This window comes from Callithrix jacchus, chromosome 19 (genome assembly GCF_049354715.1).
Source record: "Callithrix jacchus isolate 240 chromosome 19, calJac240_pri, whole genome shotgun sequence".
NCBI classification, from domain to species: Eukaryota; Metazoa; Chordata; class Mammalia; order Primates; family Cebidae; genus Callithrix; species Callithrix jacchus.
In genome coordinates, this window is record NC_133520.1 from 8418427 (window position 1) to 8446349 (window position 27923).

General features: G+C 39.0%; 1 protein-coding gene across 4 annotated transcripts in view; it reads left to right on the forward strand.

Annotated features, from left to right (window-relative positions):
• Window positions 1-636: 636 nt before the first annotated feature.
• LOC108590127 (rab3 GTPase-activating protein non-catalytic subunit) overlaps window positions 637-27923 on the forward strand; it is a 113351-nt gene continuing 86064 nt past the window's right edge. For all 4 annotated transcript variants that reach the window (XM_035280827.3, XM_078356495.1, XM_035280828.3 and 1 more), the window contains exon 1: window positions 637-868. In XM_035280827.3, coding sequence (XP_035136718.3) covers window positions 754-868 — 115 coding nt within the window. In that variant the 5' untranslated portion in view covers window positions 637-753. The remainder of the gene's footprint in view (window positions 869-27923) is intronic.

The window sequence follows — 27923 nt, forward strand, 5'->3', positions numbered from 1 at the left end:
TTACTAGAATTCTAGCTTTCTGGGAAAAGGTATTCTCTTTTGTTCTCTAATGCTCAACACCCTGCGTGGCCGGCATTTAAAAGACTAACAAATATTTGTTGAACGGATGGATGAATGCGTGAATGAAAAACCAAACGAACAATGAAAACAGAAGTGTATATAATACATTATAACACGTACTACATTGGGCTTGCATAGTACTATGGGAATTTATAGCAGGAGCATTGTAAAGCCAGCCTTGACGGGGATAATCTCCGGAAGAGCAATTAATCTTTTCAAAATCCGACTCTTGGAGGATACGGTCCCCCACTGGCCTGCCACTAGTTGAAAACGAATTATTTTCTGTGAAACATCAGGATTGTGCCAATAGGGCATCAGGAAGACTGGCTGAATGAGTCAAAGGCCTGCGCGGACAAGTCCAATTAGAACACCTCTGGCTAAAAGCCAGAATGAATGAAAGGGTTCATTGCTGGGCGTAGATGCGGTACCGGTACTGGAAATCTGCCCGAAGCCTCCACGTCGCAGCAACGGCGCCGCGGTCACGTGACCCGGGCCTCCCCCTCCGTCCCCTGGGCCTGCCTGCGCCTGCGCATTACTCCCAGACGGCGGACCCGCGTCAGTAACGGCTTCCGGCTTGGTTGCTCCGCCTCCTGCTTGGCTAGAGCAGTCGGGGCTCGGCGGCGGCCGCGTTGGGGTGGAGGGGGCAGGGCGTGGTGAGGTGAGGTGAATGCCGTAGTGGGGTTCCCCCGAGCCATGGCGTGCTCCATTGTCCAGTTCTGCTACTTCCAGGACCTCCAGGCCGTCCGGGACTTCCTCTTTCCTCACCTCCGGGAGGAGATCCCCAGCGGCGCGGTGCGGAGGGACCCCAGTAAGTGCCTCTAGCCTCGCCGTCCCTTCCCGACCTCTGCTCCGCTGCTTCGGGTCTCCTACTCGCTCTGCGCCGTCTGCCTCTGCCCACCGGACCCTCAGTTCTCCCCGGGCCTCCCTTCCGCACCGGGATGATCCCCTGCCCCCCTCGTCCTAAAGCTCCGTTTGTGTTGTCTTCCTCTCGACCCATCTTTTCTCCTCAGATTCCTGGCCCAAAACTGCGTCTTGCTTCCTCCCTCCCCCCCCGACCCCCACCACATTCCTAGCTCTCTCTCTGAGCATCGTCTCCATCTCCCCATCTTCAGCCTGGGGTCGTCCCCTATTTCATGTTGCCTGCTCCGTGACCGCATCCTCCCTGTTCCTTGCCAGATGTCAGCGCTCCACTCTGATATTGCCCCAGCGGCCACTCTCTCCCATCCCGGGGACTATGGCCTTCTGCCACCTCCCCTTCCGAAAGTGTTCATCATCCCCCCCACACTCTCCCTTCTTCCCTCCGCGTTTCCCCCAACAAATGGCTGACTGACAAATGAGTGTCCCTTGAGGTGGTAAGACTCTTAAAGAAGGAAAATACCTGTCAGGAAGTGAGCGAGAATCTACCTTAGGAACCAAAATTACAGTGACACAGCCAAGAAAGGTTAATTTGCTTTATTGGGATGAGAAGCCTTCCACCTATTTTTATCATCAAAGTGTTAAATAAGCCCTTCCCCACATAGTATAAAGTTCCAGGGCTGGTTAATTAGACACTACATAGGTTCTCAGAATTTCCTACGTTTCATCTTTTGAAAAGGTGTGCCTTCTGTTTTGTTTGTGCATTCCCAGCATGAAGCACATTTGACTTTGTAGTACAGTGCTCTCACTTTGTGCTGTACTAGAATGGTGATGTAAGGCCCACTTAGCTCCTTTCTCTTTTTGTAAATGTAGAAGATATCAAATCAGCCCCCTCTGTGAGTGATTACATACTCTGTGCCAATCATTGGTGCTACAAACCAAATAAGGCCTCTAGGAACTTGTGTTGTACAGACACATCATTAGCTGCCATTCACTGTGATTGAGATATATATGAGGCACTTTGTTGAAGTGGCGATACTTAAGCCTACCTTTGAAGTACTAGTTAGAGGCATGAAGGAGTGGTACTAGCATGTGCAGAGGAAGGGAGGCCTGACATGGCATGGTATTTAGAGAACTAAGAAAAGCTGAATGGCTGGAGAGGAGGATGTGAGGAGAAGAGTTGGGGCAGTAAGGCAGTCATAGTAATAAGGAGCTAGATCATGAGAAGCCTTGTGAAAGTTGTGGCATTTCTCGGAAAGTTTAAGCAGAGAAGTGACATTATCAGATTTGTACTTAATGTAATCAACCTTTGTTGAAGACCTGTAATGTGCTTTGGTAGCAAAGTGGAGGAGAGATTGGAAGAAGGGAAATGGATTGGGAGGCTCTTCCAGTAATCCAAGCAAGAAATGATGTGAGCTTGAGCTAACAGCCTTAGCAGGATGAAGATGATGGACTAGATTAGAAAGATGTGAAGGCGTTAGAATCTGCAGGTGACGGGCATTGTAACTAGTCAGTGAGGGAGTTTCGGAAGCCTTTGGCTTCTTGTTTGGGCCGGTGTATGTAATAAGATAATGGAGGAAACAGGTTTTCAACCTTTTGCATTTTAAATGTTTATGGTATGTCCAAGTAAGGACATCTGGTTAAACACCAGATTTAGATAACCTAAACAGTAGGGAGTAATGGGCCAGAGATGTTATTTGGGGAACTGACAGCAAAAAGCGTCAATTCAGTCTCAATTATGTATGTTGTCAAATGCCCTGAGTAGTGAAGCCATAAGCTTAGAGGAACACTGGTGTTTGTTTAAAAGTCAAATAGAGGTTACTGGGAAGAAAACCAAGAAGGAGTAAAAGAAAGAGGAAGATCAGGTGAGAGAAGACCCTCGGAGCTGAGGAAGGTGAGAACCTGATGAAGGTGAGGAATGATCAGTTTTGCAAATGCAGCAAGGGTCAGGTTCCTCAAAAAATTAAAAAGAACTATCATATGATCCAGTTATCCCAGTTTAGGGTATATATACAAAAGAATTGAAAGCAGAGTCTTGAAGAGATGTTTCCACACCCATGTTCATAGACATGTCACAGTAGCCAAGAGGTAGAAGCAACCTAAATATCGGTCAATTAATGAATGGATAAACAAAATGTGATATATACACACAATGGAATACTATTTCGCCATTAAAATTAAGGAAATGTCACATACTAGAACATGAATGAACGTTGTTAAATTATGCTAAGTGAAATATGCCAGTCACAAAAAGACAAATACTGTATGATTCCACTTACATGAGGAATCTAAAGTCGTCATTTATAGGAACAAAAAATAAAATGGCAGTTACTAGAGGCCGAAGGAAGGGAGAACAGGGGACTTGTTTAATGGACGTAGAGTTTCAAATTTGCAAGATGAAGTTCTGGTGATCGTTTTTACAACAGTGTGAATACACTTTACTGAACTGTCCACTTAAAGATAGTTAAGATGATAAATATATTATGGGTTTTTTTTAATCAAAATACAAAATGTCAATTAGATTGATAATAAATAGATTATTTAAAAATGAGACAAAGCTGCTAATGTTGGAAAGTGACATAGGTTCCAGTAGGAACAAACCTATGTCAGGCCCCACTTGACTGCTTTTACTGCTAAAAGGATCAATATCTTGGCTCACCTGTAACCCATTTGCAGCATGCTGAGAATCTGCTATGGGCAGAGTAGTCATTGGTGGTTTTAAGTAAAAGTATAGCAAAAGTATTTTAAGGTTTGTGTTTTAAACAGATAGGTTTGGTAGCTGTTGAGAGAATAGATTGGGCAGTTCAAAGCTAGAGGCAGGTGATCATTAGAGAGAGAGTTGTAGAAGTTCAGGTTAGAGCCAATAAAGGCAGAACTCAGGTAATAGCAATGGCAGTGGAGTTTGAGATGATTAAAATTTGTGCTGAGAAATAGGATAGCCAGACAAATATTGTAGAGGCATTTTTCTGTCGGCAAAGAGAAGAATGGACGGGAGTGATAGGTAAAAGCAGAAGTAGAGTGACCAGTTAGGAGGCTGTTGCAGTATTCCAGAAGAGATTATCTTTTCCTTAACATAATTTCCTAAGAGGTTATTTTATAGTATACACAGTAACAATCCTGGAAGTATGACAAGTACTTTTGAATGACTGCTATGCTTAATACAGTTTGGGACTATTGAGACCTTAAATGAAGAGTAAGTCATTGGACCTTCCTCATACAGAAGAATTCTTGAAACTCCTAGATATCTGCTGTGATCATATCTTGTCTTTAAAAAAGAGACCAGAAATGGCCCCTTGACCACAGATTCCTTTTCTTTGTACATTGTAAGTCTAGGTCTCACATATAAGTTCCCCAGAAGAGAGAGTCTCATCAGGTCAAAAGAGTAGACATTACTTATTATCACATTGTCATCGTCCATCCCCTCCCTGTCCCCTACTCCTGCTTTTAATTAAGGTCTGTAAAATCAGACATAGAAGCCATCACCTGGCTACTCATACTCTCCCTTTCAGATGTTAAAATCTTAGTACTGTGCTGTTTAATATGGTAGCCACTGGCTACATATGGCTATTTACATTTAAGTTTAGATAAATAGTAATTAAATTTTAAAAATTCCTCAGTCACAGTGGCCACATTTGAAGTGCTCAATAGCCACATGTTGCTAGTGGCTACCATATTGATCAGCACAATATAGAATATTTCCATTATTACAGAACATTCTATTGCAAGTATTGCCTTAATGAGACTTGTATTCCTTCTTCAACTTTTAAGTTCAGGAGTGCATGTGCAGGATGTGCAGGTTTATTATATATATAAATGTGTGTCGTGGTGGTTTGCAGCACAGATCACCCCATCACTCAGTTATTAAGCCCAGCATTCATTAGCTATTCTTTCTAATGTTCTCCCTCCCCGCTCCACCCCAACAGACCTTGGTGTGTTTTGTTCTCCCCCATGTGTTCATGTATTCTCATCATTCAGCTCCCACTTATAAGTGAGAACGTGATGTCTGTTTTCCTGTTCCTGCATTAGTTTGCTGAGGATAATAGCCTCCAACTCCATCCATGTCTCTGCAAAGGACATAATCTTGTTTCTTTTTATGGCTGCATAGTATTCCATGGTGTATATATACCACATTTTTCCTTATCCAGTCTATCGTTGATGGACATTTAGGTTGATTCTGTGTTTTTACTATTGTATAGTGCTACAGTGGAAATATATGGGCATGTATCTTTATAATAGAATGATTTATATTCTTTTGGGTAATATACCCACCCATAGGATTGCTGGGCCAAAAGATACTTCTGCCTCTAGGTCTTCGAGGAATCACCACACTGTCTTCCACAATGGTTGAACTAATTTACACTCCCACCAACAGTGTAAAAGCATTTTTTCTCTGCAACCTTACCAGCATCTGTTGTTTTTGGAATTTTAACAATGGTCGTTCTGACTGGCACAAGATGGTATCTCATTGTGGTTTTGATTTGCATTTCTCTAGTGATATTGAACTTTTTTTCAGTATGTTTCTTGGTGACAAGTATGTCTTCTTTTGATAAGTGTCTATTCATTTCTTTTGCCCTTTGTAATGTGGTTGTTTTTTCTTATAAATTTGTTTAAGTTCCTTGTAGACTCTGGGTATTAGACTTTTGTCAGATGGCTAGGTTGCAAAAATTTTCTCCTATTCTGTAGGTTATCAGTTCATTCTGACAATAGTTTCTTTTGCTGTGCAGAAGCTCATTAGTTTAATTAGATCCCATTTGTCAATTTTTGCTTTTGTTGCAATTGCTTTCCTGTCTTTATCATGAAATCTTTGCCTGTGTCTGTGTCCTGAATGGTATTGCTAGATTTTCTTCTAAGGTTTTTATAGTTTTGGGTTTTAGTTTTAAATCTTTAACCCATTTTGAGTTAAATTTTGTATATGGTGTAAGGAAGGGGGTCCAGTTTCAATTTTCTGCATATGGCTAGACAGTACTTCCAGCATCATTTATTAAATAGGGGTCCTTGCCCCATTCCTTGTTTTTATCAAATTTGTCAAAGATCACATTGTTGTAGATAAGTGGCCTCGTTTCTGAGTTCTGTGTTCTGTTCCATTGGTGTATGTATCTGTTCTTGTACCAGTAGCATGCTGTTTTGGTTACTATAGCCTTTCAGTATAGTTTGAAGTTGGGTAGTGTGATGCCGCCAGATATGTTCTTTTTGCTTAGGATTTTCTTGGCTATTTGGGCTCTTATTTAGTGCCATAAGAATTTAAAAATAGTTTTTTTCTAATTCTGTGAAGAATGTCACTGGTAGTTTAATGGGAATAGCATTGAATCTATAAATTACTTTGGACAGTATGACCATTTTTATGATACTGGTTTTTTCCTATCCATGAGCATGGAATATTTTTCCATTTGTTTATGGCCTCTCTCTCTCTCTCTCTCTTTTTTTTTTTTTTTTTTTTGGAGCAGTGGTTTATAGTTCTCCTTGAAGAAGTCCTTCACTTCCCTTGTTAGCTGTATTCCTAGGTATTTTACTCTTTTTGTAGCAGTCATGAATAGAACTTCATTCGTAATTTGTCTTTCTGCTTGTCTGTTGTTGGTGTATAGGAATGCTTGTGATTTTTGCACATTGATTTTGTTTCCTGAGACTTTGCTGAAGTTGCTTATCAGCTTAAGAAGCTTTTGGGCTGAGACAAGGGGGTTTTCTAGATATACAATCACATAGCCTCTGCAAACACAGACAATTTAACCTCCCTCTTCCTGTTTGAGAACCCATTATTTCTTTTTTTTTTTTGAGACGGAGTTTCGCTGTTGTTACCCAGGCTGGAGTGCAATGGCGCAATCTCGGCTCACCGCAACCTCCGCCTCCTGGGGAGAACCCATTATTTCTTTATCTTGACTGATTGCCTAGCCAGAACTTCCAATACTGTGTTGAGTAAGAGTGGTCAAAAGGGGCATCCTTGTCTTGTGCTGGTTTTAAGGGGAATGCGTCCAACTTTTACCCATGCAGTATCATATTGTCTGTGGGTTTGTCATATAAGGCTGTTATTATTTTGAAGTATGTTCCTTCAATACCTAGTTTATTGAGAGTTTTTAACATGAAGGGATGTTGAATTTTATCAAAGGCCTTTCTGCATCTATTGAAATATTCATGTGGTTTTTGTTTTTAGTTCTGTTTATGTGATGAATCACATTTATTGATTTGAATGTGTTGAACCAACCTTGCATCTTGGGAATGAAGCCACCTTGATTGTGGTAGATAAGCTTTTTGTGCTTCTGGATTCGATTTGCCAGTATTTTATGGAGGATTTTTGCATTGATGCTCATCAGGAATATTGGCCTGAAGTTTTCTTTGTTGTATCTCTGCCAGGTTTTGGTATCAGGATGATGCTGGCCTTATAGAATGAGTTTGGGAGGAGTGCCTCATTTTTTACAGTAGTTTCAGTAGAAATGGTATCAGCTCTTTGTAGCTTTGGAAGAATTCCACTGTGATTCCATCTTGTCCTGGGCTTTTTTTCTTTGGTAGGGTATTTATTACTGCCTCAATTTTGGAACTCATTATTGGTCTATTTAGAGATTCAATTTCTTCCTTGTTTAGTCTTGGGAGGATGTATGTATCTAGGAATTTATCCATTTTTTTCTGGATATTCTACATTATTTCTCTGTGATGGTGATTTGTATTTCTATGGGGTCAGTGGTGATATTCCCTTTATCATTTCTTACTGTGTTTATTTGATTCTTCTGTCTTTTATTTATTAGTCTAACTAGAGGTCTGTTATATTAATTTTTTCAAACAACCAGCTCCTGAATGCCTTGATTTTTGTGTGTGTGTCTCTATCTCCTTCAGTTCAGCTCTGATCTTGGTTATTTCTTGTCTTCTGCAAGCTTTGGGGTTTATTTACTCTTGATTCTCTAGTTCTCTTTAGTTGAGACATTAGGTTGTTGACTTGAGATCCTTCTAGCTTTTTGATGTGGGCATTTAGTGCTATAAATTTTCCTCTTAATACTGCTTTAGCTGCATCCCAGGGATTCTGGTACTTTGTCTTTTTGTTCTCATTAGGTTCAAAGATCTTTTTGATTTCTGCCTTAATTTCATTGTTTACCCAGAAGTCATTCAGGAGCAGGTTGTTCAGTTTCCATCTGGTTGTGTGGTTTTGAGTGAATTTTTTTTTTTTCTTTTCTGCAATGGAGTCTCACTCTGTCACCCAGGCTGGAGTGCAGTGGCATAATCGCAGCTCACTGCAACCTCCACCACCCGGGTTCAAGTGATTCTCCTGCCTCAGCCCCCCAAGTAGCTGGGACCACAGGCACGTGATACCATGCCTGGCTAATTTTTTGTATTTTTAGTAAGAGACAGGGTTTCATGGTGTTATCCATGGTGGTCTCAATCTCCTGACCTCATAATTCACCTGCCTCACCTTCCCAAAGTGCTGGGATTACAGGCGTGAGCCACTGTGCCAGACCTTTTGAGTGAATTTCTTAATCTTGAGTTCTAATTTGATTGTTCTGTGGTCTGAGAGACCGTTATTTCAGTTCTTTTGCATTTGCTGAGGAGTGTTTTACTTCCGATTATGTGGTCCGTTTTCAAGTAAGTGTCATGTGGTGGTGAGAAGAATGTATATTCTGTTGAATTTGGGTCGAGAGTTCTGTGGATATCTATCAGGCTCCACTTGTTTGAGAGCTGAGTTCAGATCCTGAATATCTGTTGATTTTCTGTCTCCATGATCTAATGTCAGTGTGGTGTTAAAATCTCCCACTATTATCGCATAGGAGTCTAATCTCTAAGCACTTGCTTTCTGAATCTCAGTGCTCCTGTACTGGGTGCACATATATTTAAGATAGTTAACTCTTCTTGTTGTATTGAACCCTCTACCATTATGTAATGCCTTTCTTTGTCTTTTTTGATCTTTGTTTAATAAAGCCTGTTCTGTCAGAAACTAGGATTGCAACCCCTGCTTTTTTTCTGTTTTCCATGTGCGTGCTAAATTTTTCTTCATCCTTTTGTTTCTATGTGTGTCTTTGCATGTGAGGTGGGTCTCTTGAAGACAGCATACTGATAGGTCTTGGCTCTTTATCCAGTTTGCCATTCTGTGCCTTTTAATCAGGGCATGTAACCCATTTGCATTTAAGATTAGTATTGTTATGTGTGAATTTTATCCTGTCATTATGATGATAGCTGGTTATTTTGCAGACTTGTTCATGTGGTTGCTTCATAGCGTCACTGGTCTGTGTCCTTCAGTGTGTTTTTGAGGTGGTTGGTGATGGCTTTTCATTTCCATATTTATTGCTTCCTTTAGGAGCTCTTGTAAGGCAGGCCTGTTGGTGATGAATTTTTTTAGCATTTGCCTATCTGAAAAGGATCTTATTTCTCCTTCACTTATGAAGCTTAGCTTAGCCAGATATGAAATTCTGGAAATTATTTTAAGAATGTTGAACATTGGTCCCCAGTTGAGAGACCTGCTGTTAGTCTGATGGGCTTCCCTTCATAGGTGGCCTGGCCTTTCTCTCTGGCTGTCCTTAACATTTTTTCTTTCATTTTGACCTTGGAGAATCTGACGATTTTGTGTCTTGGGGCTGATCTTCTTGTGGAATATCTTACTGAGGCTCTTGCATTTCCTGAGTTTGAATGTTGACCTGTCTTGCTAGGTTGGAAAAGTTCTCCTGGATGATATCCTGAACTATGTTTTCCCACTTGATTCTATTCTCTCCATCTCTTTCAGGTACCCCAATCAGTCATAGATTTCGTTTCTTTATGTGATCCCATATTTCCTGGAAGTTTTGTTCATTCCTTTTTATTTTCTTTCTGTCTATTCTTGTCTGTCTTATTTCCGAAAGATTGTTCAAGCGCTGGGATTCTTTTCTCCACTTGGTCTGTTCTGCTGTTGATACTTGTGATTGCATTGCGAAGTTCTAATGTTGTGTTTTTCAGCCCCATCAGGTCATTTGTCTTTCTCTCTAAACTGGCTGTTCTGGCTATCAGCTCCTGTATTGTTTCATCATGATTCTTAGCATCTATGCATGGGGTTACAACATGCTCCTTTAGCTCAGCAAAGTTCGTTATTACCCATCTTCTGAAGCCTACTTCTGTCAGTTCAGCCATCTCAGCCTCAGCCCAGTTCTGTGCGCTTGCTGGAGGGGTGTTGCAGTCATTTGGAGGAGGAGAGGCACTCTGACTTTGTGAGTTTCAGCACTTTTGCGTTGGTTGTTTCTCATCTTTGTGTGTTAGCCATCTTCTTCCGTCTTTGAGGTTGCTGACCTCTGAATGAGGTTTTTGTGGGGTCTTTTTTGTTGATGATGTTGTTATTTTCTGTTTGTTTTTCTTTTAACAGTCTGGCCACTCTACCATCAGGCTGCTGCAGTTTACTTTGGGTCTGCTTCAGACCTCAGTTTCCTCAATTTCTCCTGTACCTGGAGGTATCACCGTAAAGGCCACAAAACAGCCAAGATGGTAGCCAGCTCCTTCCTCTGGAAGCTGCATTCTGGTGGAGTATTGACCTGTTGCTGGCCCGCATGTACCTATAGGAGGTGGCTGCAGACTCCCATGGGGAGGTCCCATCCAGTGAGGAGGAATGGAATCAGGGTCACACCCAAAGAAGCAGTCTGGTCACAATCTGACAAGGCAGCTGTTCTGCATTGTGGAGGACCCTTCCTCATACAGACTGTCTTTTCTCCACAGCCAGCAGGCTAGAGAGGCTGAGTCTGTGAAACCACAGAGATGATGGCCACCCCTTCACCTCTGGGAACTTGAGCACATCTCTGGTGCATTCCAACCTGCTACCATTGGCTGGCTGGAATTCCAAGCCAGTAGGTCTTAACTTGTGAGGTGCTGTGGAAGTGGGGCCCACAGAATGAGGCTGCCTGACTCCCTAGAATCAGCCACCTTCCTAGAGATACATACAGATGGATTTCCCGCCTTGCCAGGGATCTCAGGGCTGTGGTATATAAAACTCATGGTTCTCTGTGTGTGCCTGAATGGCTGCTCTACCAAGACTCCACACAGCTCTATGTATCAGACCCAAGGCCCTGGTGGTGCAGGCTCATGAGGGGATCTCCTGATCCATGGGTTGCAAAGATCCATGGGAGAAGTGTGGTTTCCCAGGCAGGGCAGCACAGTTACTCACCTCTTTTCTTAGCTGGAGGTGGGGGTTTCTTTGGCTATAGCATATTTTTAATGGTTATGTAATATTTCACTGGAAATTCCACCAGCCTCTGTTTAATAATTGCCTGCTCAATGAACATTTTTCAGGTTATTTCTGATATTTTTTACTGTAAGAACAGTGCTCCACTAAGCATCCTTATACTTGTGGGTCACAGTTGCCAAATTACTCTAAAAATTGGTTTTCAGGTTCAGTCCTATTTATGATAATCAGTGCCTGTCTACAAATATACTTGTTATCCTAATATTACCAGTGTCTTTGACTTTTGCTCTTCTGATGAATGCAGAATGGGATATTGTGGTTTTAATTCGTACTTATTAAAATTGAGAAAAGTTGAGCATTTTCAATGTGTATCAGTCAAGTAGAGCTTGCTTTGTAAATGAACTCTTCACAGCTTTTGCTGATTTTTTTAATTGACTCTTTAAACTTTTTCTATTGTTTTACAAATGTTTATCATGTCCTGTGTTTGCTTGACTCCATGCTGCTTCTGGGTGGGCCGTCGCCCCCTCCAACCCCATTTGCTTTTCTTTGTTCTCTGTGAGTCAAGCTGTTTGTCCAGTCAGTCCCAATGTCAGAACCTGGGTATCTCAGTTGAAGGTTCTGAATTCACTTGCCCTTTTTCATTCCTCACCATGATTGCTGCAGACCACAGCTGCTTCTAATCAGCCGTCTTGGATCTGAAACTTCTTTCAGACTTTCTGTGTTCAGTCAAAACACACACACACACACACACACACACACACACGCTCATTGAGAATTTTATTCTTAATTTTATATTGTGATCTCATTTTTATAAAACGCATATCTGCAACTTTTTGAAGTTTAATTATATATTACCTAATATCTATATCTTTCCAAGTCAAGTAATTTATAGTTTTCAGATATATATAGCTCTAGCATTTTTTTTTCTTTATTTCTTTTGAGGGAGGGTCTCACCCTGTCACCCAGGCTGGAGTGCAGTGGTGCCATCATGGCTTACTGCTGCCTCCACCTTCTGGGCTCAGTTGATCCTGATGCTGCCTCAACCCCCCAAGTAGTTGGGACTACAGGCATGTGCCACCATGCCCAGCTATTTTTTCTATTTCTTTGTAGAGATGGGGATCTCTCTGTGCTGCCTAGGCTGGTCTTGAATGTGTGGGCTCAAGCAGCCCTGCTACCTCAGCTTTCCAAAGTGCTGGGATTACAGGCATGAGCCACCACACCCAGCCTATAGCATGTTTTTAATGGCTCTATAATATTTCACTGAAGACTCCACCAGGCTCAGTTTAATAATTGCCTGATCAATGAACATTTTTCAGGTTATTTCTAATATTTTTGCTGTAAGAACAGTGCTCCACTAAGCATCCTTATACATGTGGGTCACGATTGCCAAATTACTCTAAAAATTGTTTTTCAGGTTCAGTCCTATGTAATAGTCAGTGCCTGTCTACAGATACACTTGTCATCATACTATTATCAGTGTCTTTGACTTTTGCTCTTTTGATAAATGAAAAATGGTACATCATGGTTGTAATTCATACTTCTTAAAATTGAGAGAAGTTGAGCATTTTCAATGTGTATCAGTCAAGTGGAGCTTGCTTTGTAAGATAACTGTTCAGTTTTGCTGATTTTTAAATTGGATCTTTAAACTTTTTCTATTATTTTACAAATGTTTATCATATCCTGTGTTTATATTTTGCAAATATTTGTACTAGTCTATCGTTTGTCTTTTAACTTTATTAATTGGACAGGCTTTAGATTTTATATAATCATATCTATTAACCTTTGCCTTTTTAGCTTCTGTTTCATATTCTCCGTTGACAGATCTTTCCAATCTTAAGCTTGTTAAACATTCTGCTAGATTTTAACCTAAATCACACTTGTGTGCATGTGTGTTAAGTATGAAATCTGAGGTGGAACCCTATCTTTATTTTATTCCAAATGGATGTGCAGTTGTTTTAACACAATTTATTAACAAATTTGTCAACTTCCTACTAATACAAGATGCTGTCTTTACCATGTTAACTACTCAGAAATACTTATCTCTTTTTTTGCCTTCTCTTCTGTTTCACTAATTTGTCAATTCCTATCCATTTTAATGCTTAATAGAGATAGTTTCTGCCAAGGTACTTGTATTACTCCATTCTCACACTGCTACAAAGGAAAGAGATATAATCGACACACAGTTCAGCATGGCTGGGGAGGCCTCAGGAAACTCACAATTGTGGAGGAAGGGGAAGCAAACACGTCCTTCTTCACATCGTGGCAGGAAGAATGAGTGAGAACAAAGTTGGGGGAGAGTCCCTTATAAAACCATCAGATCTTGTGAGAACTCGTATCATGAGAACAGCATGAGGGTAACCACCTCCATAATTCAATTACCTCCCACCAGGACCCTCCCACAACACGTGGGGATTATGGGAACTACAATTCAAGATGAGATTTGGGTGGGGACACAGCCAACCCATATCATTTCAGCTGTCTCCTCCCAAATCTCGTGTCTCACATTTCAGAACACAATTATGTCCTTCCAGCAGTCCCCCAAAGTGTTAACTTATTCTAGAATTAACTCAAATGTTCAAGTCCAAAGTCTCATTTCAGACAAGGCAAGTCCCTTCCACCTATGAGCCTGTAGAATCAAGAGCAAGTTAGTTACTTCCTATATCCAATGGGGATACTGGCATGGGGTAAATACACCTGTTCCAAATGGGATAAATTGACCAAAACAAAGGGGCTACAGGCCCCATGTAAGTCCAAAATTCAATGGGGCAATCATTAAACCTTAAAGTTCCAAAATGATCTCCTTTGACTTCGTGTCTTACATCCAGGTCATACTGATGCAAGAGGTGGGCTCCCACAGTCTTGAGCAGCTCCACCCCTGTGGTTTGGCAGGGTACAGACTTCCTCCAGGCTTCCTTCATGCCTGGTATTGAGTGTCTGTGGCTTTTCCAGGCGCATGGTGCAAGCTGTCAGTGGATGTACTATTCTGGGGTCTGGAGAATGATGGCCTTCTTCTCACAGCTTCATAGCGTCGTAGTCAGGAGTCTGTGCTGGGGCTCGTACCCCACAGTTTCCTTCTACACTGCCCTAGCAGAGGTTTTCCATGATGGTTCTTCCCCTTCAACAAACTTCTGTCTGGACATCCAGGCATTTCCATACATCTTCAGAAATTGAGGCAGAGGTTCCCCAACCTCAGTTCTTGATTTCTGTGCACCCACAGGCCCAACACCATGTGTAAGCTGCCAAGGCTTGCAGCTTGCATGCTCTGAAGCAAGAGCCTGAGCTATATATTGGCCCCTTTTAGCCATGGCTGGGACACAGAATATCAAGTCCCAAGACTGCACAAAACGCCAAGGCCCTAGGCCCATAAAACCATTACTTCCTCTTAGGCCTCTGGGTCTGTGATGGGAGAGGCTGCCATGAAGAACTCTGACATGCCCTGGTGACATTTTCCCCATTGTCTTGGTAATTAACATTTGGATCCTCCTTACTTATGCAAATTTCTACAGCCTGCTTGAATTTCTCCTAGAAAATTCAAGCAGGAAACCCAGGAAATGAGTTTTTCTTTTCTATTGCATTGTCAGGCTGCACATTTTTCAAACTTTTATGCTCTGCTTCCCTTTTAAACATAAGTTCCTGTTCGAAATCATCTTAAGTTCAAAATTCCACTGACCTCTAGGGCAGGGGCAAAATTCTGCCAGTCTCTTTGCTAAAGTATAACAAGCATGACCTTTGCTCCAGTTCTCAAAAAGTTTGTCATCTCCTTCTGAGACCACCTCAGCTTGGACTTCATTGTCCATGTCACTATCACTATTTTGGTCAAAGCCATTCAACAAGTCTCTAGGGAATGCCAGACTTCCCCATATCTTCCTGTCTTCTGAGCCCTCCAATTCTCTAGAAAGTTCCAAACTTTCCCACATTTTCCAGTCTTCTTCTGAGCCCTCGAAACTGTTCTGTCCTCTGCCTGTTACCCAGTTCCAAAGTTGCTTCTACAGTTTTGCATATCCTGATGGCAGCACCCACTCCCAGTACCAGTTGACTGTATTAGTTTGTTCTCACACTTTCATAAGGACATACCTGAGACTGAGTAATTTATAAAGGAAAGAGGTTTAATTGACTCCAATCAGCATGGCTGGAGAGGCCTCAGGAAACTTACAATCATGGCAAAGGGGAAGCAAGCATGTCCTTCTTCACATGGTGGCAGGAAGGAGAATGAGTGAGAGCAAAGTGGGGAGAAGCCCCTTACAAAACTGTCACATCTCATGAGAACTCACTATGATGAGAACAGCATGGAGGTATCCTCCCCCATCATTTGGTTACCTCCCACCGGGTCTCTCCCATGGCACATGGAGATAAGTGGAACTACAATTCAGGATGAGATTTAGGTGGGGACACACCCAGGCCATATCACTACCCTTCTTTCAAAAAATTCTTAGGATTATTCTTACACCTTTTTCTTTCCATTGAGCTTTAGAATTAAGTTTCAAAACAAAACAAGACCAAATCCATACTGGGATTTTGATGAGAGCTGTTTTAAGTTTATATATTAATTTGGGAAAAATTGATATTTCCCCAAAGTCTAGGTCTGTTGCTCTAACCCCTCCCCCTACCCCTAGGTTTATTGAGGTATAACTGACAAAAATGGTACATATTTAAGGTGTGCAACATGATGATTTGATATACGTTATGAAATGATTGTTACAATCACCTTACATAGTCAATTTTTTTTTCTTTTGGTTGGGAGAACCCTTAAGATCTACTCCCTTAGCCAATTTCAACTATACAGTATGGTATTATCAGCCATATTTGGGGCCATCATTCTCCAGACCTTAGAATAGTACATTAGGTCCTCATAACTTCATCTTGTAACTGGAAATTTTTACCCTTTGACTGACATCTTTCTACTCTCTGCTTCTATTAGTTTGACTTTTTTAGGTTACACTTATAAGTGAAATCATACAATATTTGTCTGGATAGTTTTATTCATATTTTTTGCATCTTTTAGCCAAGTTTTTTTTCTTCTCATGTAAATCTTACACTTTTGTTTAATATATCTGTGTACTTTATTAAATTTATTGTTATGACCTGGATCTCATAAAATTTTTATTTTAAAATATTTTATTGATTTTTGTTTACATTTAATTCTCTTTATCAAGTCTAATTTTTCAGTTTCTAATTAATTTCTATTTTCATCTTTAATTTTTTTATTTGTCTAAGATTTGTAGAAAAGTAAGACTAAAATTTCCAAGTGGTTCTTTTTAAATTTTTTTCGTTTAGTTATCTTTTAATTGCTGATTGATGTTTTGCCGTATTGTTGTTGGAGAGTATAGTTTGTATGTTTTCTGCTTCTTAAAATTTCAATAGTTTGGGGGGTACAGGTGATTTTCTGTTACATGGATGAGTTATTTAATGGTAGATTTATGAGATTTTTAGTGAATCTGTCACCTGAGTAGTGTACACTGTACCCCATGTGTAGTCTTTCATTCTTCACCCCCCCCAACCTCCCCTTGAGTCCTCAGAATCTGTTATATCACTCTGTATGTCTTTTTGTCCTCATAGCTTAGCTTCCACTTATAGGTGAGGACATACAGTATTTACTTTTTCATTCCTGAGTTACTTCACTTAGAATAATGGCCTCCAGCTTCATCTAAGTTGCTGCAAAAGACATTATTTCATTCCTATTTACAGCTGAGTGATATTCCATAGTATATATATACCATATTTTTAAAATCTACTTATTGGTTGATGGGCACTTAGGTTGGTTCCCTATCTTTGCAGTTGTGAATTGTGCTATAAACGTGTGTGCATGTGTCTTTTTCATATAATGACCTCTTTTCCTTTGGGAGATACCCAGTAGTGGGACTGCTGGATCACATCATAGATCTACTTTTAGTTCTTAGAGGACTCTCCATACTGTTTTCCATAGAGGTCGTACTAATTTGTATTCTCACCAGCAGTGTAAGAGTGTCCCCTTTTCAACACATCCACGCCAACATCTATTGTTTTTTGACTTTTTAATTATGGCCATTCTTGCAGTAATAAGGTGGTATTTTTTTGTGGTTTTAATTTGCATTTCCCTCATTATTAGTGATGTTAAGCATTTTTTATGTGCTTGTTGGCTTTTTTTTACATCTTCTTTTGAGAAATGTCTATTCATGTACTTTGCTCACTTTTTAATGAGATTTTTTTTTTTCTTGCTGATTTGAGTTTCTTGGAGATTCTGGATACTTGTCTGTTGTCAGATACATGGTTTTCAAATATTTTCCCCCACTCTGTGGGTTTTCTGTTTACTCTGCTGATTATTTCTTTTGCTGTGCAGAAGCTTTTTAATTTAATTAGGTCCCATTTATTTATTTTTGTTTTTGTTGCACTTGCTTTTGGGGTCTTGGTCAGGAATTCTTTGCCTAAGCCAATGTCCAGAAGAGTTTTGCCAGTGTTATCTTCCAGGATTTCTGTGGTTTCAGGTTTTGGGTTTAAGTCTTTGATCTATTTAGAGTTGATTTTTTAATAAGATGAGAGATAGGGATCCAGTGTCATTCTTCTATATATGGCCTGCCAGTTTTCTCAGCACCATTTATTGAATAGGGTGTCCTTTCCCCAGTTTATGTTTTTATATGCTTTGTCAAAGATCAGTTGGCAGTAAATATTTGGCTTTATTTCTGGGTTCTCTATTCTGTTCCAATGGTCTAAATGCCTATTTGTACATCAGTACCATGCTGTTTTGGTAAGTATAGCCTTGTAGTATAATTTGAAGTCCTGTAATGTGATACCTCCAGATTTGTTCTTTTTGCTTAGTCTTGCTTTCGCTATGTGGGCTCCTTTTTTGTTCCATATGAATTTTAGGATTGTTTTTTCTAGTTCTGTGAAAAAGGGTGATGGTATTTTTAGGGAAATTGCATTAAATCTGTAGATTGCTTTGGACAGTATGGTCATTTTCACAATATTGATTCTTCCTGTTTACGAGCATGGGATGTGTTTCCATTTGTTTATGTTGTCTGTCATTTCTTTCAGCAGCATTTTGTAGTTTTCCTTCTGCCTCCTTGGTTAAGTATATTCCTGGTGGGTTTTTTTATGTTTGTTTGTTTGTTTTTTTGCAGCTATTGTAAAAGGTAATGAGTTGCTGATTTGATTTTCAGCTTGGTCATTTTTGGTGTATTGCAGCGCTACTGATTTGTGTACATTGATTTTGTAACTAGATTTTATTGATTTCACTTATCAGAGTTAGGAGCCTTTTGAATGGGTCTTTAGGATTTTCTATATGATCATATGGGTGAACAGCAACACTTTTACTTCCTCTTTTCCAGTTTGGATGGCCTTTATTTCTTTCTCTTGACTGACTGCTCTGGTGCAGACTTCCAGTGCTATGTTGAACAAAAGTGGTCAAAGTTGCCTTGTTCTAGTTCTCAAGGGAAATGCTTTCAACTTTTCCCATTCAATATGATGTTGGCTGTGGGTTTGCCATATATGGCTTTTATTACTTTAAGGTAGTCCCTTCTGTGTCTCTGTTTTCTGCTTTTTGGATGTTGCTTTCTGAGCAGTAACCTAATTAATTAACGTTTGTAAATAGACTGGACATAGGAGAAGACCATTTTCTGTAGGAGACAAAGGTATTTTCTGTATTGCTCTCTAGCTTTTATCTCCACAGCAGCCCCGCGTTGTATTGCTCTTTAACGTGTTATGCTGATAGAGACTGTGAGTGGGCTTAAAATGACCAGTGACAGCATCATACTGGATCCAAAAGACTATCTCAAATAACTGAGAGGGCGTTGAAGATGATGTACTCTGGAAAACTGTTAGTTGACTCAAAAAGTAGATGGAAATGGCCCCTGAGTTAGCCTGCATGGGTCTGAATCCCAGTTCTGCCATTTATCAGTTATGTGACCTTGAGCAAGTTACATAATCTCCTTTTGCTTCAGAAACTTCATTTGTGAAATGGAAGTAACAATAGTACATACCCCAAGAGAAAAAGCTGTTGTGCTTAGAGCAATGTTTTGCGTGTAGTAAATACCATGTGTTTATTATTATGTCTTTAAAAAAAAAACGACTGATGTTGAAGGTACATGTGGAAGGGTTTTGTTTCCTGAAAAATTAAAATGAATAAAGCAAGTGTTCTAAGTCAGTATAGTTTCTGTCACTGGGAGTCCGAACATTTTTATCTTTAAATTAATCTCATATGATGTGTGACGTAATTAAATGTCGCATGTAGGCATTGATGTTGTCTGAGTGCCTGCATTTACAATGTATAGCATTCAGGTTGCCCAGAAAACTTTGTATTTTTGTATCTTCTGTTTGGAAAAATAGATAATTGCCTTACATTTGAAGTCACTTTTTCTTTACTCATTTAAAAAATAATGGTTCATAATGTTGTTTAGTGAGGTTGGAAACAGTCAGAAAATCAATATACAGGTTAATGTTAAAAGGAGGTTGTTTATAACTGCAAACAAGTTGAAAACAATACCTGATAGTAGAGGGTTGATTAAATTATGCTACATCAACACAGTGGTATAATGGGGAGCTGTGAAAACCTAATGGCTTATATTTATATTTATTACGTGGAATACCTTCACTGCAGAGTATGTGGCTAACTTTTTTTCCCAAGTTTCCAGTTTTTTTGGTAATATCAGCCTTGTGTTGCATTTGTCTGTTGACGTCTCTATGTTCTGCACTAAATTATAAACCAGTTTAGGCCAGGGAATGAGTAACGTATCTGTTGTATCCCCAGCATTGATACACAGATGATTTGTAGTAAGAACTTAATAACGAACAAATGTCTGTTGTGTGTTGGACTGTGTCTGAGTTGAATGTTTGTCCTTGTTTTAGGATTGCTAACTATGAAATAAAACAGTGATAAATATGCTATGTACATTTTTTTTCTTTACTATGGAACCAAAATATTCCATGTTATCATGTGATATTGTTAAAATTATTATCAGACTTTCTCTATGTGTACTTTGAAAAAAAGCAGTACTTGCAAGATTAGGCTGGTTTAGGAAGGATTTAATTTAAATATAAGGAGATTTCTCAGAGTCACTAGTTGAAGAGTAGAGTAGGTTAAGGAAGGAAAGTATATTATTGGTTTCTCTGGAACATGCAGAAATTAGCTTTAGTTAGCAATTTTTATATACCTTTACCTATCACCAGCCTGGGCAAAATGGCAAGACCTTGTCTCTGCAAAAAAAAAAACGAGAGAAAAAAATTAGCCAGGCTTGGTGACACATACCTGTAGTCCCAGCTACTTGGGAGGTGGAGGTGGGAGGATCACTTGAGTCTCGGAGATCAAGGCTGCAGTGAGCTGTAATTGCACCACTGAACTCCAGCCTGGGTGACAGAGAGACCCTTTTTCAAAAGTAAACTAAACTAAAAAAACATTCATCAGATTTTGAAGAGTGTATATCTAGCTCACAAATAATTTCATAATGTTCACCCTTCTTTTTAGACATGCTTATCTTTTTCTGTTGCTTTGGATATAAAAAATAAATAATATATAAATATGAAGTTGTTAAAATTATAGATGTAAATTTTTTAATGTATGTAATAAACCCTTTAGTAAGTGACTAAGTAACTAATATGAAATTTATTTTCAAACTAGTATTTCTTGCTAATATGAAATTTCATGCTCATGTGAAATTTGTTTTTCTATTTTGCATTTCCCTAGAAATGGAAAACAGTAATTCTGATTTATAGAAATATAAGAGGTAACTTAACTCCTCCATTCTTTAGACTTTTCCTTTTTCTTTTAGCTTTGATGCTTTCCTTGCCTTGGTCAAGAAGAGCGAAGTAAAATTCACTGAATCCCCTGAATTATTTACAAGTCATACCTTGTAGAGGTTCTTACTTTTTATAGAAACAAGTACATTATCTCCGTTTTTTTCTCATCTCGGAAGAATGGAAATGAATTTCCTTTTGTGCTGAGATCTTTTATTAGACCACAGAAACTGACTTAGGTTTTCCTTTTCCTAACATTTAATGGTTTCAGTTTCTCATTTAGTTTTTGAACTCGATATACTCATATTGGAAAAAGCATATACTATCAAATTAATTGCCCACTTCTAGAATTCAATTTCCTTTCTAGCTTCAGGTTCTTGTTAAATGAAAAAAAACCATACACTCAGTTTATGAGGACAGACTGTTCAGAAACAAATTAGAATAATGTATTTGGGGAATTAAATAGAGCTGCGGAAAGCAGAAGTTGAATTTCTTATTTAAGCTTTTGTTGGTGGAATAATTCATTGATTGGAAGTACTCCTTTTTATTGATTAAAATGTGTTTTCTGTGTGATTTGAAGGTTTCATTTATCAAGTGAGAGTCATAACAGGTTTTTCATGTTAGTATAATCTAATCTCGTCAAGAAAAAAGTTCTCTTCAGAAGGGAATTTTGGTTACATTTTATATTTTGAAGTCATTGATTTTATTTATTCAGGCAAAACATTTAGCTTAATGAGGGTAAGTAAGATCAGGAGTTTATGGTTATGCTGCCATTATTATAGATACTATTCCTATTAGTACTGTTCCTATGATTTCATTATCAGAACTAAAGCTAAGCAATAGTAGTTTTAATTATTTTTTCTCACTAATTAAAATGGAATGGAATAGAATAAAATTAATATTATTATGTTACATATAAAAGTTATTTGAAGGCTGGGCACAGTGACTCATGTCTGCAATCCCAGCACTTTGTGAGGCCAAGACGGGCAGTTCGCTTGAGCTCACAAGTTCAAGATCAGCCCGGGCAGCATGGCGAAAACCCGTCTGTGCCAAAAATATGAAAATTTGCCGGACATGGTGGCTCATGCCTGTAGTCCAGGCTACTTGGGAGGCTGAGGTAGGAGAATTGCTTGCACCCAGGAGCTTGAGCCTGTGAGCTGAGATCACGTCATTGCATTTCCAGCCTGGGCAACATAGCCAGACCTTGTCCCTCCCCATCCCCCCACACACAAAAAAAGTTCTTTGAAAAAGATGGTTTGGATCTCGAATATAAAGGCTGTATATGTAAAGTTTATAAAACATAATCTTTTGTATTTGTTGTATTTCTTTTGAAATGCAAAAGGTTTAGAAACAACAGCTGATTTATTCATTGTATTTAAAAACATTAATCTAAATACACCTGCTTTTATGGGGGTATATAGGGAAGCATTTGAGTAAGAATGTCATTTTCAATAAGTATTCGTTCAGTAAATATTTATTAAATACCTAGGATACTTTTATGTATGTATATGTGTAAATGTGTGCACATACACAGGACACATGTTTTCTGTTCTCTAAGAGGCTAATAGTTGTATAGCCAGGGTGTACATTTATGTTAAATCAGATAATTACATGTTAAGTAATAATGCAGCAAATGACCCAGAACAGTATATGATTAAGTTCTGAATAGGAAACAGTCAAATGCTGTTGTTTCCCAAGAGGGAAAGCTGATTGGTGGATGCAAGAAAACTTCATAAAGGATTCACCTTAGTTTGGACAAGTCGGATTTGGAGAGGTAGAGTCATATGGGAAGCACTTAGTTGATGGGTGTAGGATAGGCAAAGGCAGAGAGTAAGAGAGAATGTTGTATTTGGAGAGTGATAATTATAACAGCTTTTAAGGGTGTCTATGTGCCAGGCACTGTAAAAGTGCTTTGCATATTTTAACTATAACAACTCTGTGAGATTGGTGAAGTTTTTAAACCCATTTTTGCTAAAGAGGAAGCCGAGGCAGTAAGAAATTTAATAAACTGGCCAAGGTCATATAACTCTTTAGAAGGTAAAACTGGGCAACCAATCCAGTGCAACCTGACAACTCAATTAGACCTGAGATTTAATTGTTCTAGACTTGAGTTGTTTTATACTGTAGCCACTAGCTGCATGTACTTTTGAGCACTTGGAATGTAACTAGGAAGAACTGAGATGTGCTCTACATGTAAAGCACATATCACCAGCCTGGGCAAAATGGCAAGACCGTGTCTCTGCAAAAAAAACGAGAGAAAAAAATTAGCCAGGCTTGGTGACCCATACCTGTAGTCCCACCTACTTGGGAGGTGGAGGTGGGAGGATCACTTGAGTCTCGGAGATCAAGGCTGCAGTGAACTGTAATTGCACCACTGCACTCCAGCCTGGGTGACAGAGAGACCCTTTTTCAAAAGTAAACTAAACTAAAAAAACATTCATCAGATTTTGAAGAGTGTATATCTAGCTCACAAATAATTTTACATTGATTACACATTGAAATGATATTCTGGCTGTATTATGATCAACTATATCATTAATGTTAATTTCACCTGTTTCATTTTACTTTTTAATGTGGCTATTAGTTAGTTTAAAATTACATAGGTAGCTCATGATTATTTCTATTAGACAGTGCTGTTCAAGACTGCATACCAGTGAATGAACAGTCTGCCTGGAGTGAGAGAATAGAAGAGTGATGACAGGCAAAGGAAAATAATGTTTAGGATTAAATTAGGCCAGCACTCAGGTTTATCCTTGAGGTGATCCGTGCATTCACCATCTGCCTCAAGTTTTCAGGGTGGGGAAGGTAGTTAAATAGAGATTCCTGGATCCGTTGCAGACCTCCTGAAACAATCTCTGAGAGTAGGGCCATCTCCAAAACTTCAGTCATCCCTAACTCATTATTTTACTTTCTTCATTGTAAAGGTTTAAGGTGTACCTGCCAAGGAGGATCTGCAGGAGAGACTGTAATGCTGGTTTTATGAAGGCACTAATTGTGAATGCTATTTTCTTAATTTTCTAACCAATTTTGTTGGATTGGACAGTAAAATGAAAAACATTGCTTTTTGGAGATTGGGTGGTTCCTACTTATTTAATAAATAGAGAAAATGACAATTTTAATTGCCCTATAATTAGTAGTCTAGCCTTTCACAGAAATGAGGGCCACATAGCTCTAGCTATGGGATTTAGTGATTGGTGGAATGTTTGGAATCTTTACACTGGACCTAGACCGTCCTAGAGAAGTTGGCTGTCCTGGTGTCCTTAATTCTGTGATATACTTGGTTAAACTGATTTGCCTTTTTGAGTTATATCAGAGTTTAGGGATTTCAAATTATCCTGTCCTACAAGAGATACTGATCTATTTATTCTTCTCAAAGACAGTCATGGTGAGCCATTTTTAGCTTTCCTTGGAAGTAATTGATAATAAATTAACCAAATTAGTCATATTTCTTCATGATGACATAGAGTTTATAAACCTCAAGGCCTTACAATAATATTTCATATTAACCTAAAACAGTGTATAGTTCTCAAACTTATGTTGGACTTTGTTTGGCTACCTACATTCTTGACCAATGATCAATTAAAAAATACGAATGATATTGATTACAGAATACCATCCTTCTTAGAAAGGTTACCAGAAGGAAGTACTGTGCCTGAACAGAATTCTTTACATGAATGGCAATTTTATTAGACATTCATCAGCTATTTTCTCAATATATACCTTTTTTTTTCTAAAGAATGTGCTTGGCCCACTTGCATAATCTGATGGCATAAGAAATAACTTTGGTAAAGTGCTGGGATTCTAACACTTTTTAATAGCTGACAATAGCTATCAACTAGCTGCTGGCAAAACATTCTCAAATGATTTTCAATAGGACATAGGAGGCCACAAAAATTAAATCACTGGCGCTGAGTAGAAATAGCCACAAGGTTATTGCCCCACTGGCAAAACATTTCCCGTTTTTAAGCTGACGCATTCTCTCAAAGTGTTATAAATATACTTAGTCTTCTAGAGCAACCTACAAAAAATATCTTTAACTTACCTGAATAATAGTGCTGTTTCACCTCCCTTTATCTTGACTTGGTTGGGGAAAATGTATTCCTATGATAATAGAAGATGCCCAGTTGAATTCTCTTTCCTTTTTGTTGAAAGAACCTTTCCAGTCAAGGGCATTGAAAATGGGTAAACCTTCATGAACCTAAATATCTTATATAAAGTATTTCTCAAGGTCTTTTTTTTTTCTTGGAGGTTCTGAATTGTGGCATAGAGAGATACTGGTTCTCTGCAGGGGTAGGAAATCCAAATTACTGCTGTCTTCTATTTGCTTATATGAGTCGTTTGTGAATTGAGTCAGGTGCTTTTTATACCAATGTGGAGGAGAAATAACACACTCTGTATAGTTTTATACAGCATTCGACAGAGGTTATGTGCACAAACTAAGCTCTTTGAAGGCTTATTTTCGTTTATATCTCCAGCACTTAGCACAGTGCCCCAAACATAAAAGATGTGTGTGTTGAATGCATGAATAATTACAACCTTCCTGAAGAGTCTAAATTCTGCATGGTCTTTTCAAGATTGTGGTAATTTGATATATATGTTATTTTTATAGCAATTTAAAAATTGAATCATGAACTTTATAGTAATAAGCTCTTTTAGATACTTTGCTTTCTAATGTAAGAGATAAGACATATTCTGAAACTTTAAGTGGAATAGCCTAGTTGTCTGCCTTAAACCCACAATAAGACAATTGTTTTTGGTGCAGTAGAAAAATGAGCAAAATAAAGATTGCCTAATTGAATTACATTGCCAAAAAACAAACTGTAATTTTCCAAGTTTAAAAAAAAACTCTAAATCACAACATTAAGGGATTGTTTCTATTTTAAAATAAGAACCCTCTTACTTTTGGCCTTAACTGTAAACCCTACTTTTCCCTAATTTTACCCTCATGTGCCACAGTAGGAGTACATGTAGTCTAATACTTAGGAGTGTGGTAACTGAGTGAGTCAGAAGGAAAGCGCCACGCTCTGAGTTCCAAACTAAGAGTCCTTTATTTGCCGGTGACCGAGAGACGGCTAACGCTCAAAATTCTCTCAGCCCGAGGAAGGGGCTTGATTCCCCTTTCTACCTTGATTTCCCTTTATGCCTTGATTTAGGTAGGGGAGGCGGAGCCTTGCCGAAGTGGAATTTTACAGAAGCAGAATGAGCAGGTTGGAGGGACGTGGTTGCAGACCAGGGTGTTTTCCAATCACCAAGGGGGTACCAAGGAGAGTTAAACACAGTAACAGGTGTGTTAGCCAAGCCGGATGTAGTTGCAGTGGTTATATGGTAGGATAAGCACAGGGTAAGCATGACATAGCACAGCGTCGGTGTGGCCCAGTTATGCACCTGAGGGAGAGGTGGTAGGGAGGGAGATGCAAAAATGGAGCTTGTCAGGCTCACAGCTAAGATGGAGTCAGTTAAGCTAGCACAGGTTAGGTTATTACAGGAGCATGGGTTTTGGAACTCAGAAGTGAACTCAGGCTCCACTGTGCCACTTACTCCTATGTGATATTGGTCAAACTACTTAAACACTCCAAGAAATACGTTTTTCTCATTGTAAAATGGGGACAATAAAGGATCCTGCGATGTTTAAGTGAACTAATAATGTGTATAAAGCATTTCAGCATACAGAAATGTTTAATACATGTTAGTTGCCATATACATTGCATCTTTCTGCCTCTTCATTCTTACTTATGTTTTCCCCCAGCCTTCCTGGCTACTTTGTAAAGACTGAATTTCTTTATATATTTTTCCCCATCTCTTACTCTCTCATCCAAGTTCCCATAGTAGTCCATTACTGCACTTACCATGTATTATGGTTTCATGTTTGTCTACCTTCCATAATAGATCATGAGTTCTTCAAAGGCAAGGAGTATGTTTGTATTTTTCTCAGCTCCCACTACAGGATTTGCCACATGGTGTTTAATGGAGTATTTGTTAAATTGCTAATTGACTTGTACATGGAACTCTTCTATATAAATTGTGCAATGTTAAGTAATAGTGCTATTTTAGGACTTAATATATGCTATTAGGAAGTAATTATTTGGTGTGTAAGTACAGAATATTAGACTGTTACCACAAAACTAATCGAACAGGGACTCCAAGTACTAGACTATAACAAATTCTTTAATTAGCTATATGAAATTGATTTCAGGAAGCTTTAAAACCTTATACATAAGTGAATCTATTTGCCTCCTTCCTACTGTAAGTCATCAGGATCAGTCCCATCTTTTAAATGGATTTCCCCCAAGAATTTTAAAGCTGATTGCTTAAATATTAAATATAATATTTTATTTAGCTAAGTCTTGACCAGCATTGAGAACTTGGTATGTGTCAGGCACTGAGGACTTCAGTATGCTATCCTGGTGTAAGTCCTTACAACAACCCTACTAGATATAGGTATTCTTGTTTTCCATGCCTTTATGATTAAAAACTATAGTTTAAGTGGGTAATTTGCACTAGGTCACAGAGATAGTAAGTGCTAGGTCCAGGATTTGAGCAAGCATTCAATACTTTATATGTATTACCTCAAGGGTGGATGCAGTGGCCCACGTGTGTAATTCCAGCACTTTGGGAGTCCAAGGGGGCGGATCGCTTGAGGTCAGGAGTTCAAGACCAACCTGGCCAACATGGTGAAACCCTCTCTATTAAAAATAAAAAATTGGCCAGGTGTGGTGGCATGTGCCTGTAGTCCCAGCTACTCCAGAGGCTGAGGCAGGAGAATGGCTTGAACCCAGGAGATGGAGGTTGCAGTGGGCCAAGATCGCACCACTGCACTCCAGCCTGGGCAACAGAGCGAGACTCCATCTAAAAAAAAATTAAAAAATTAAAAAAAAAAAAAATATATATATATATAAAACACCTCGAATTTTTTAAGAAGATAAAAGTTCAAATAAAACTTAGGCAGTGTGATTCTGAGGCCTAAAGTTTCATTTGTACCTTATTGCATATAAAGTATCTCCTGCTTGTCTCAGAGTAGTTGTTCAAAGAATGATAGTTTTTTTCTCTTCTGATAAATTAAAAGATGATTATGTAAAAGCCAGTCACATGGGCATCATAAGGGAAGATACTGTACTCTCTAACCCTATCTGGGCTTTTACATCCCTTGTTGCACTGTTGTTGACCATCTTAATTTCCTCTGAGAGGATGTTCC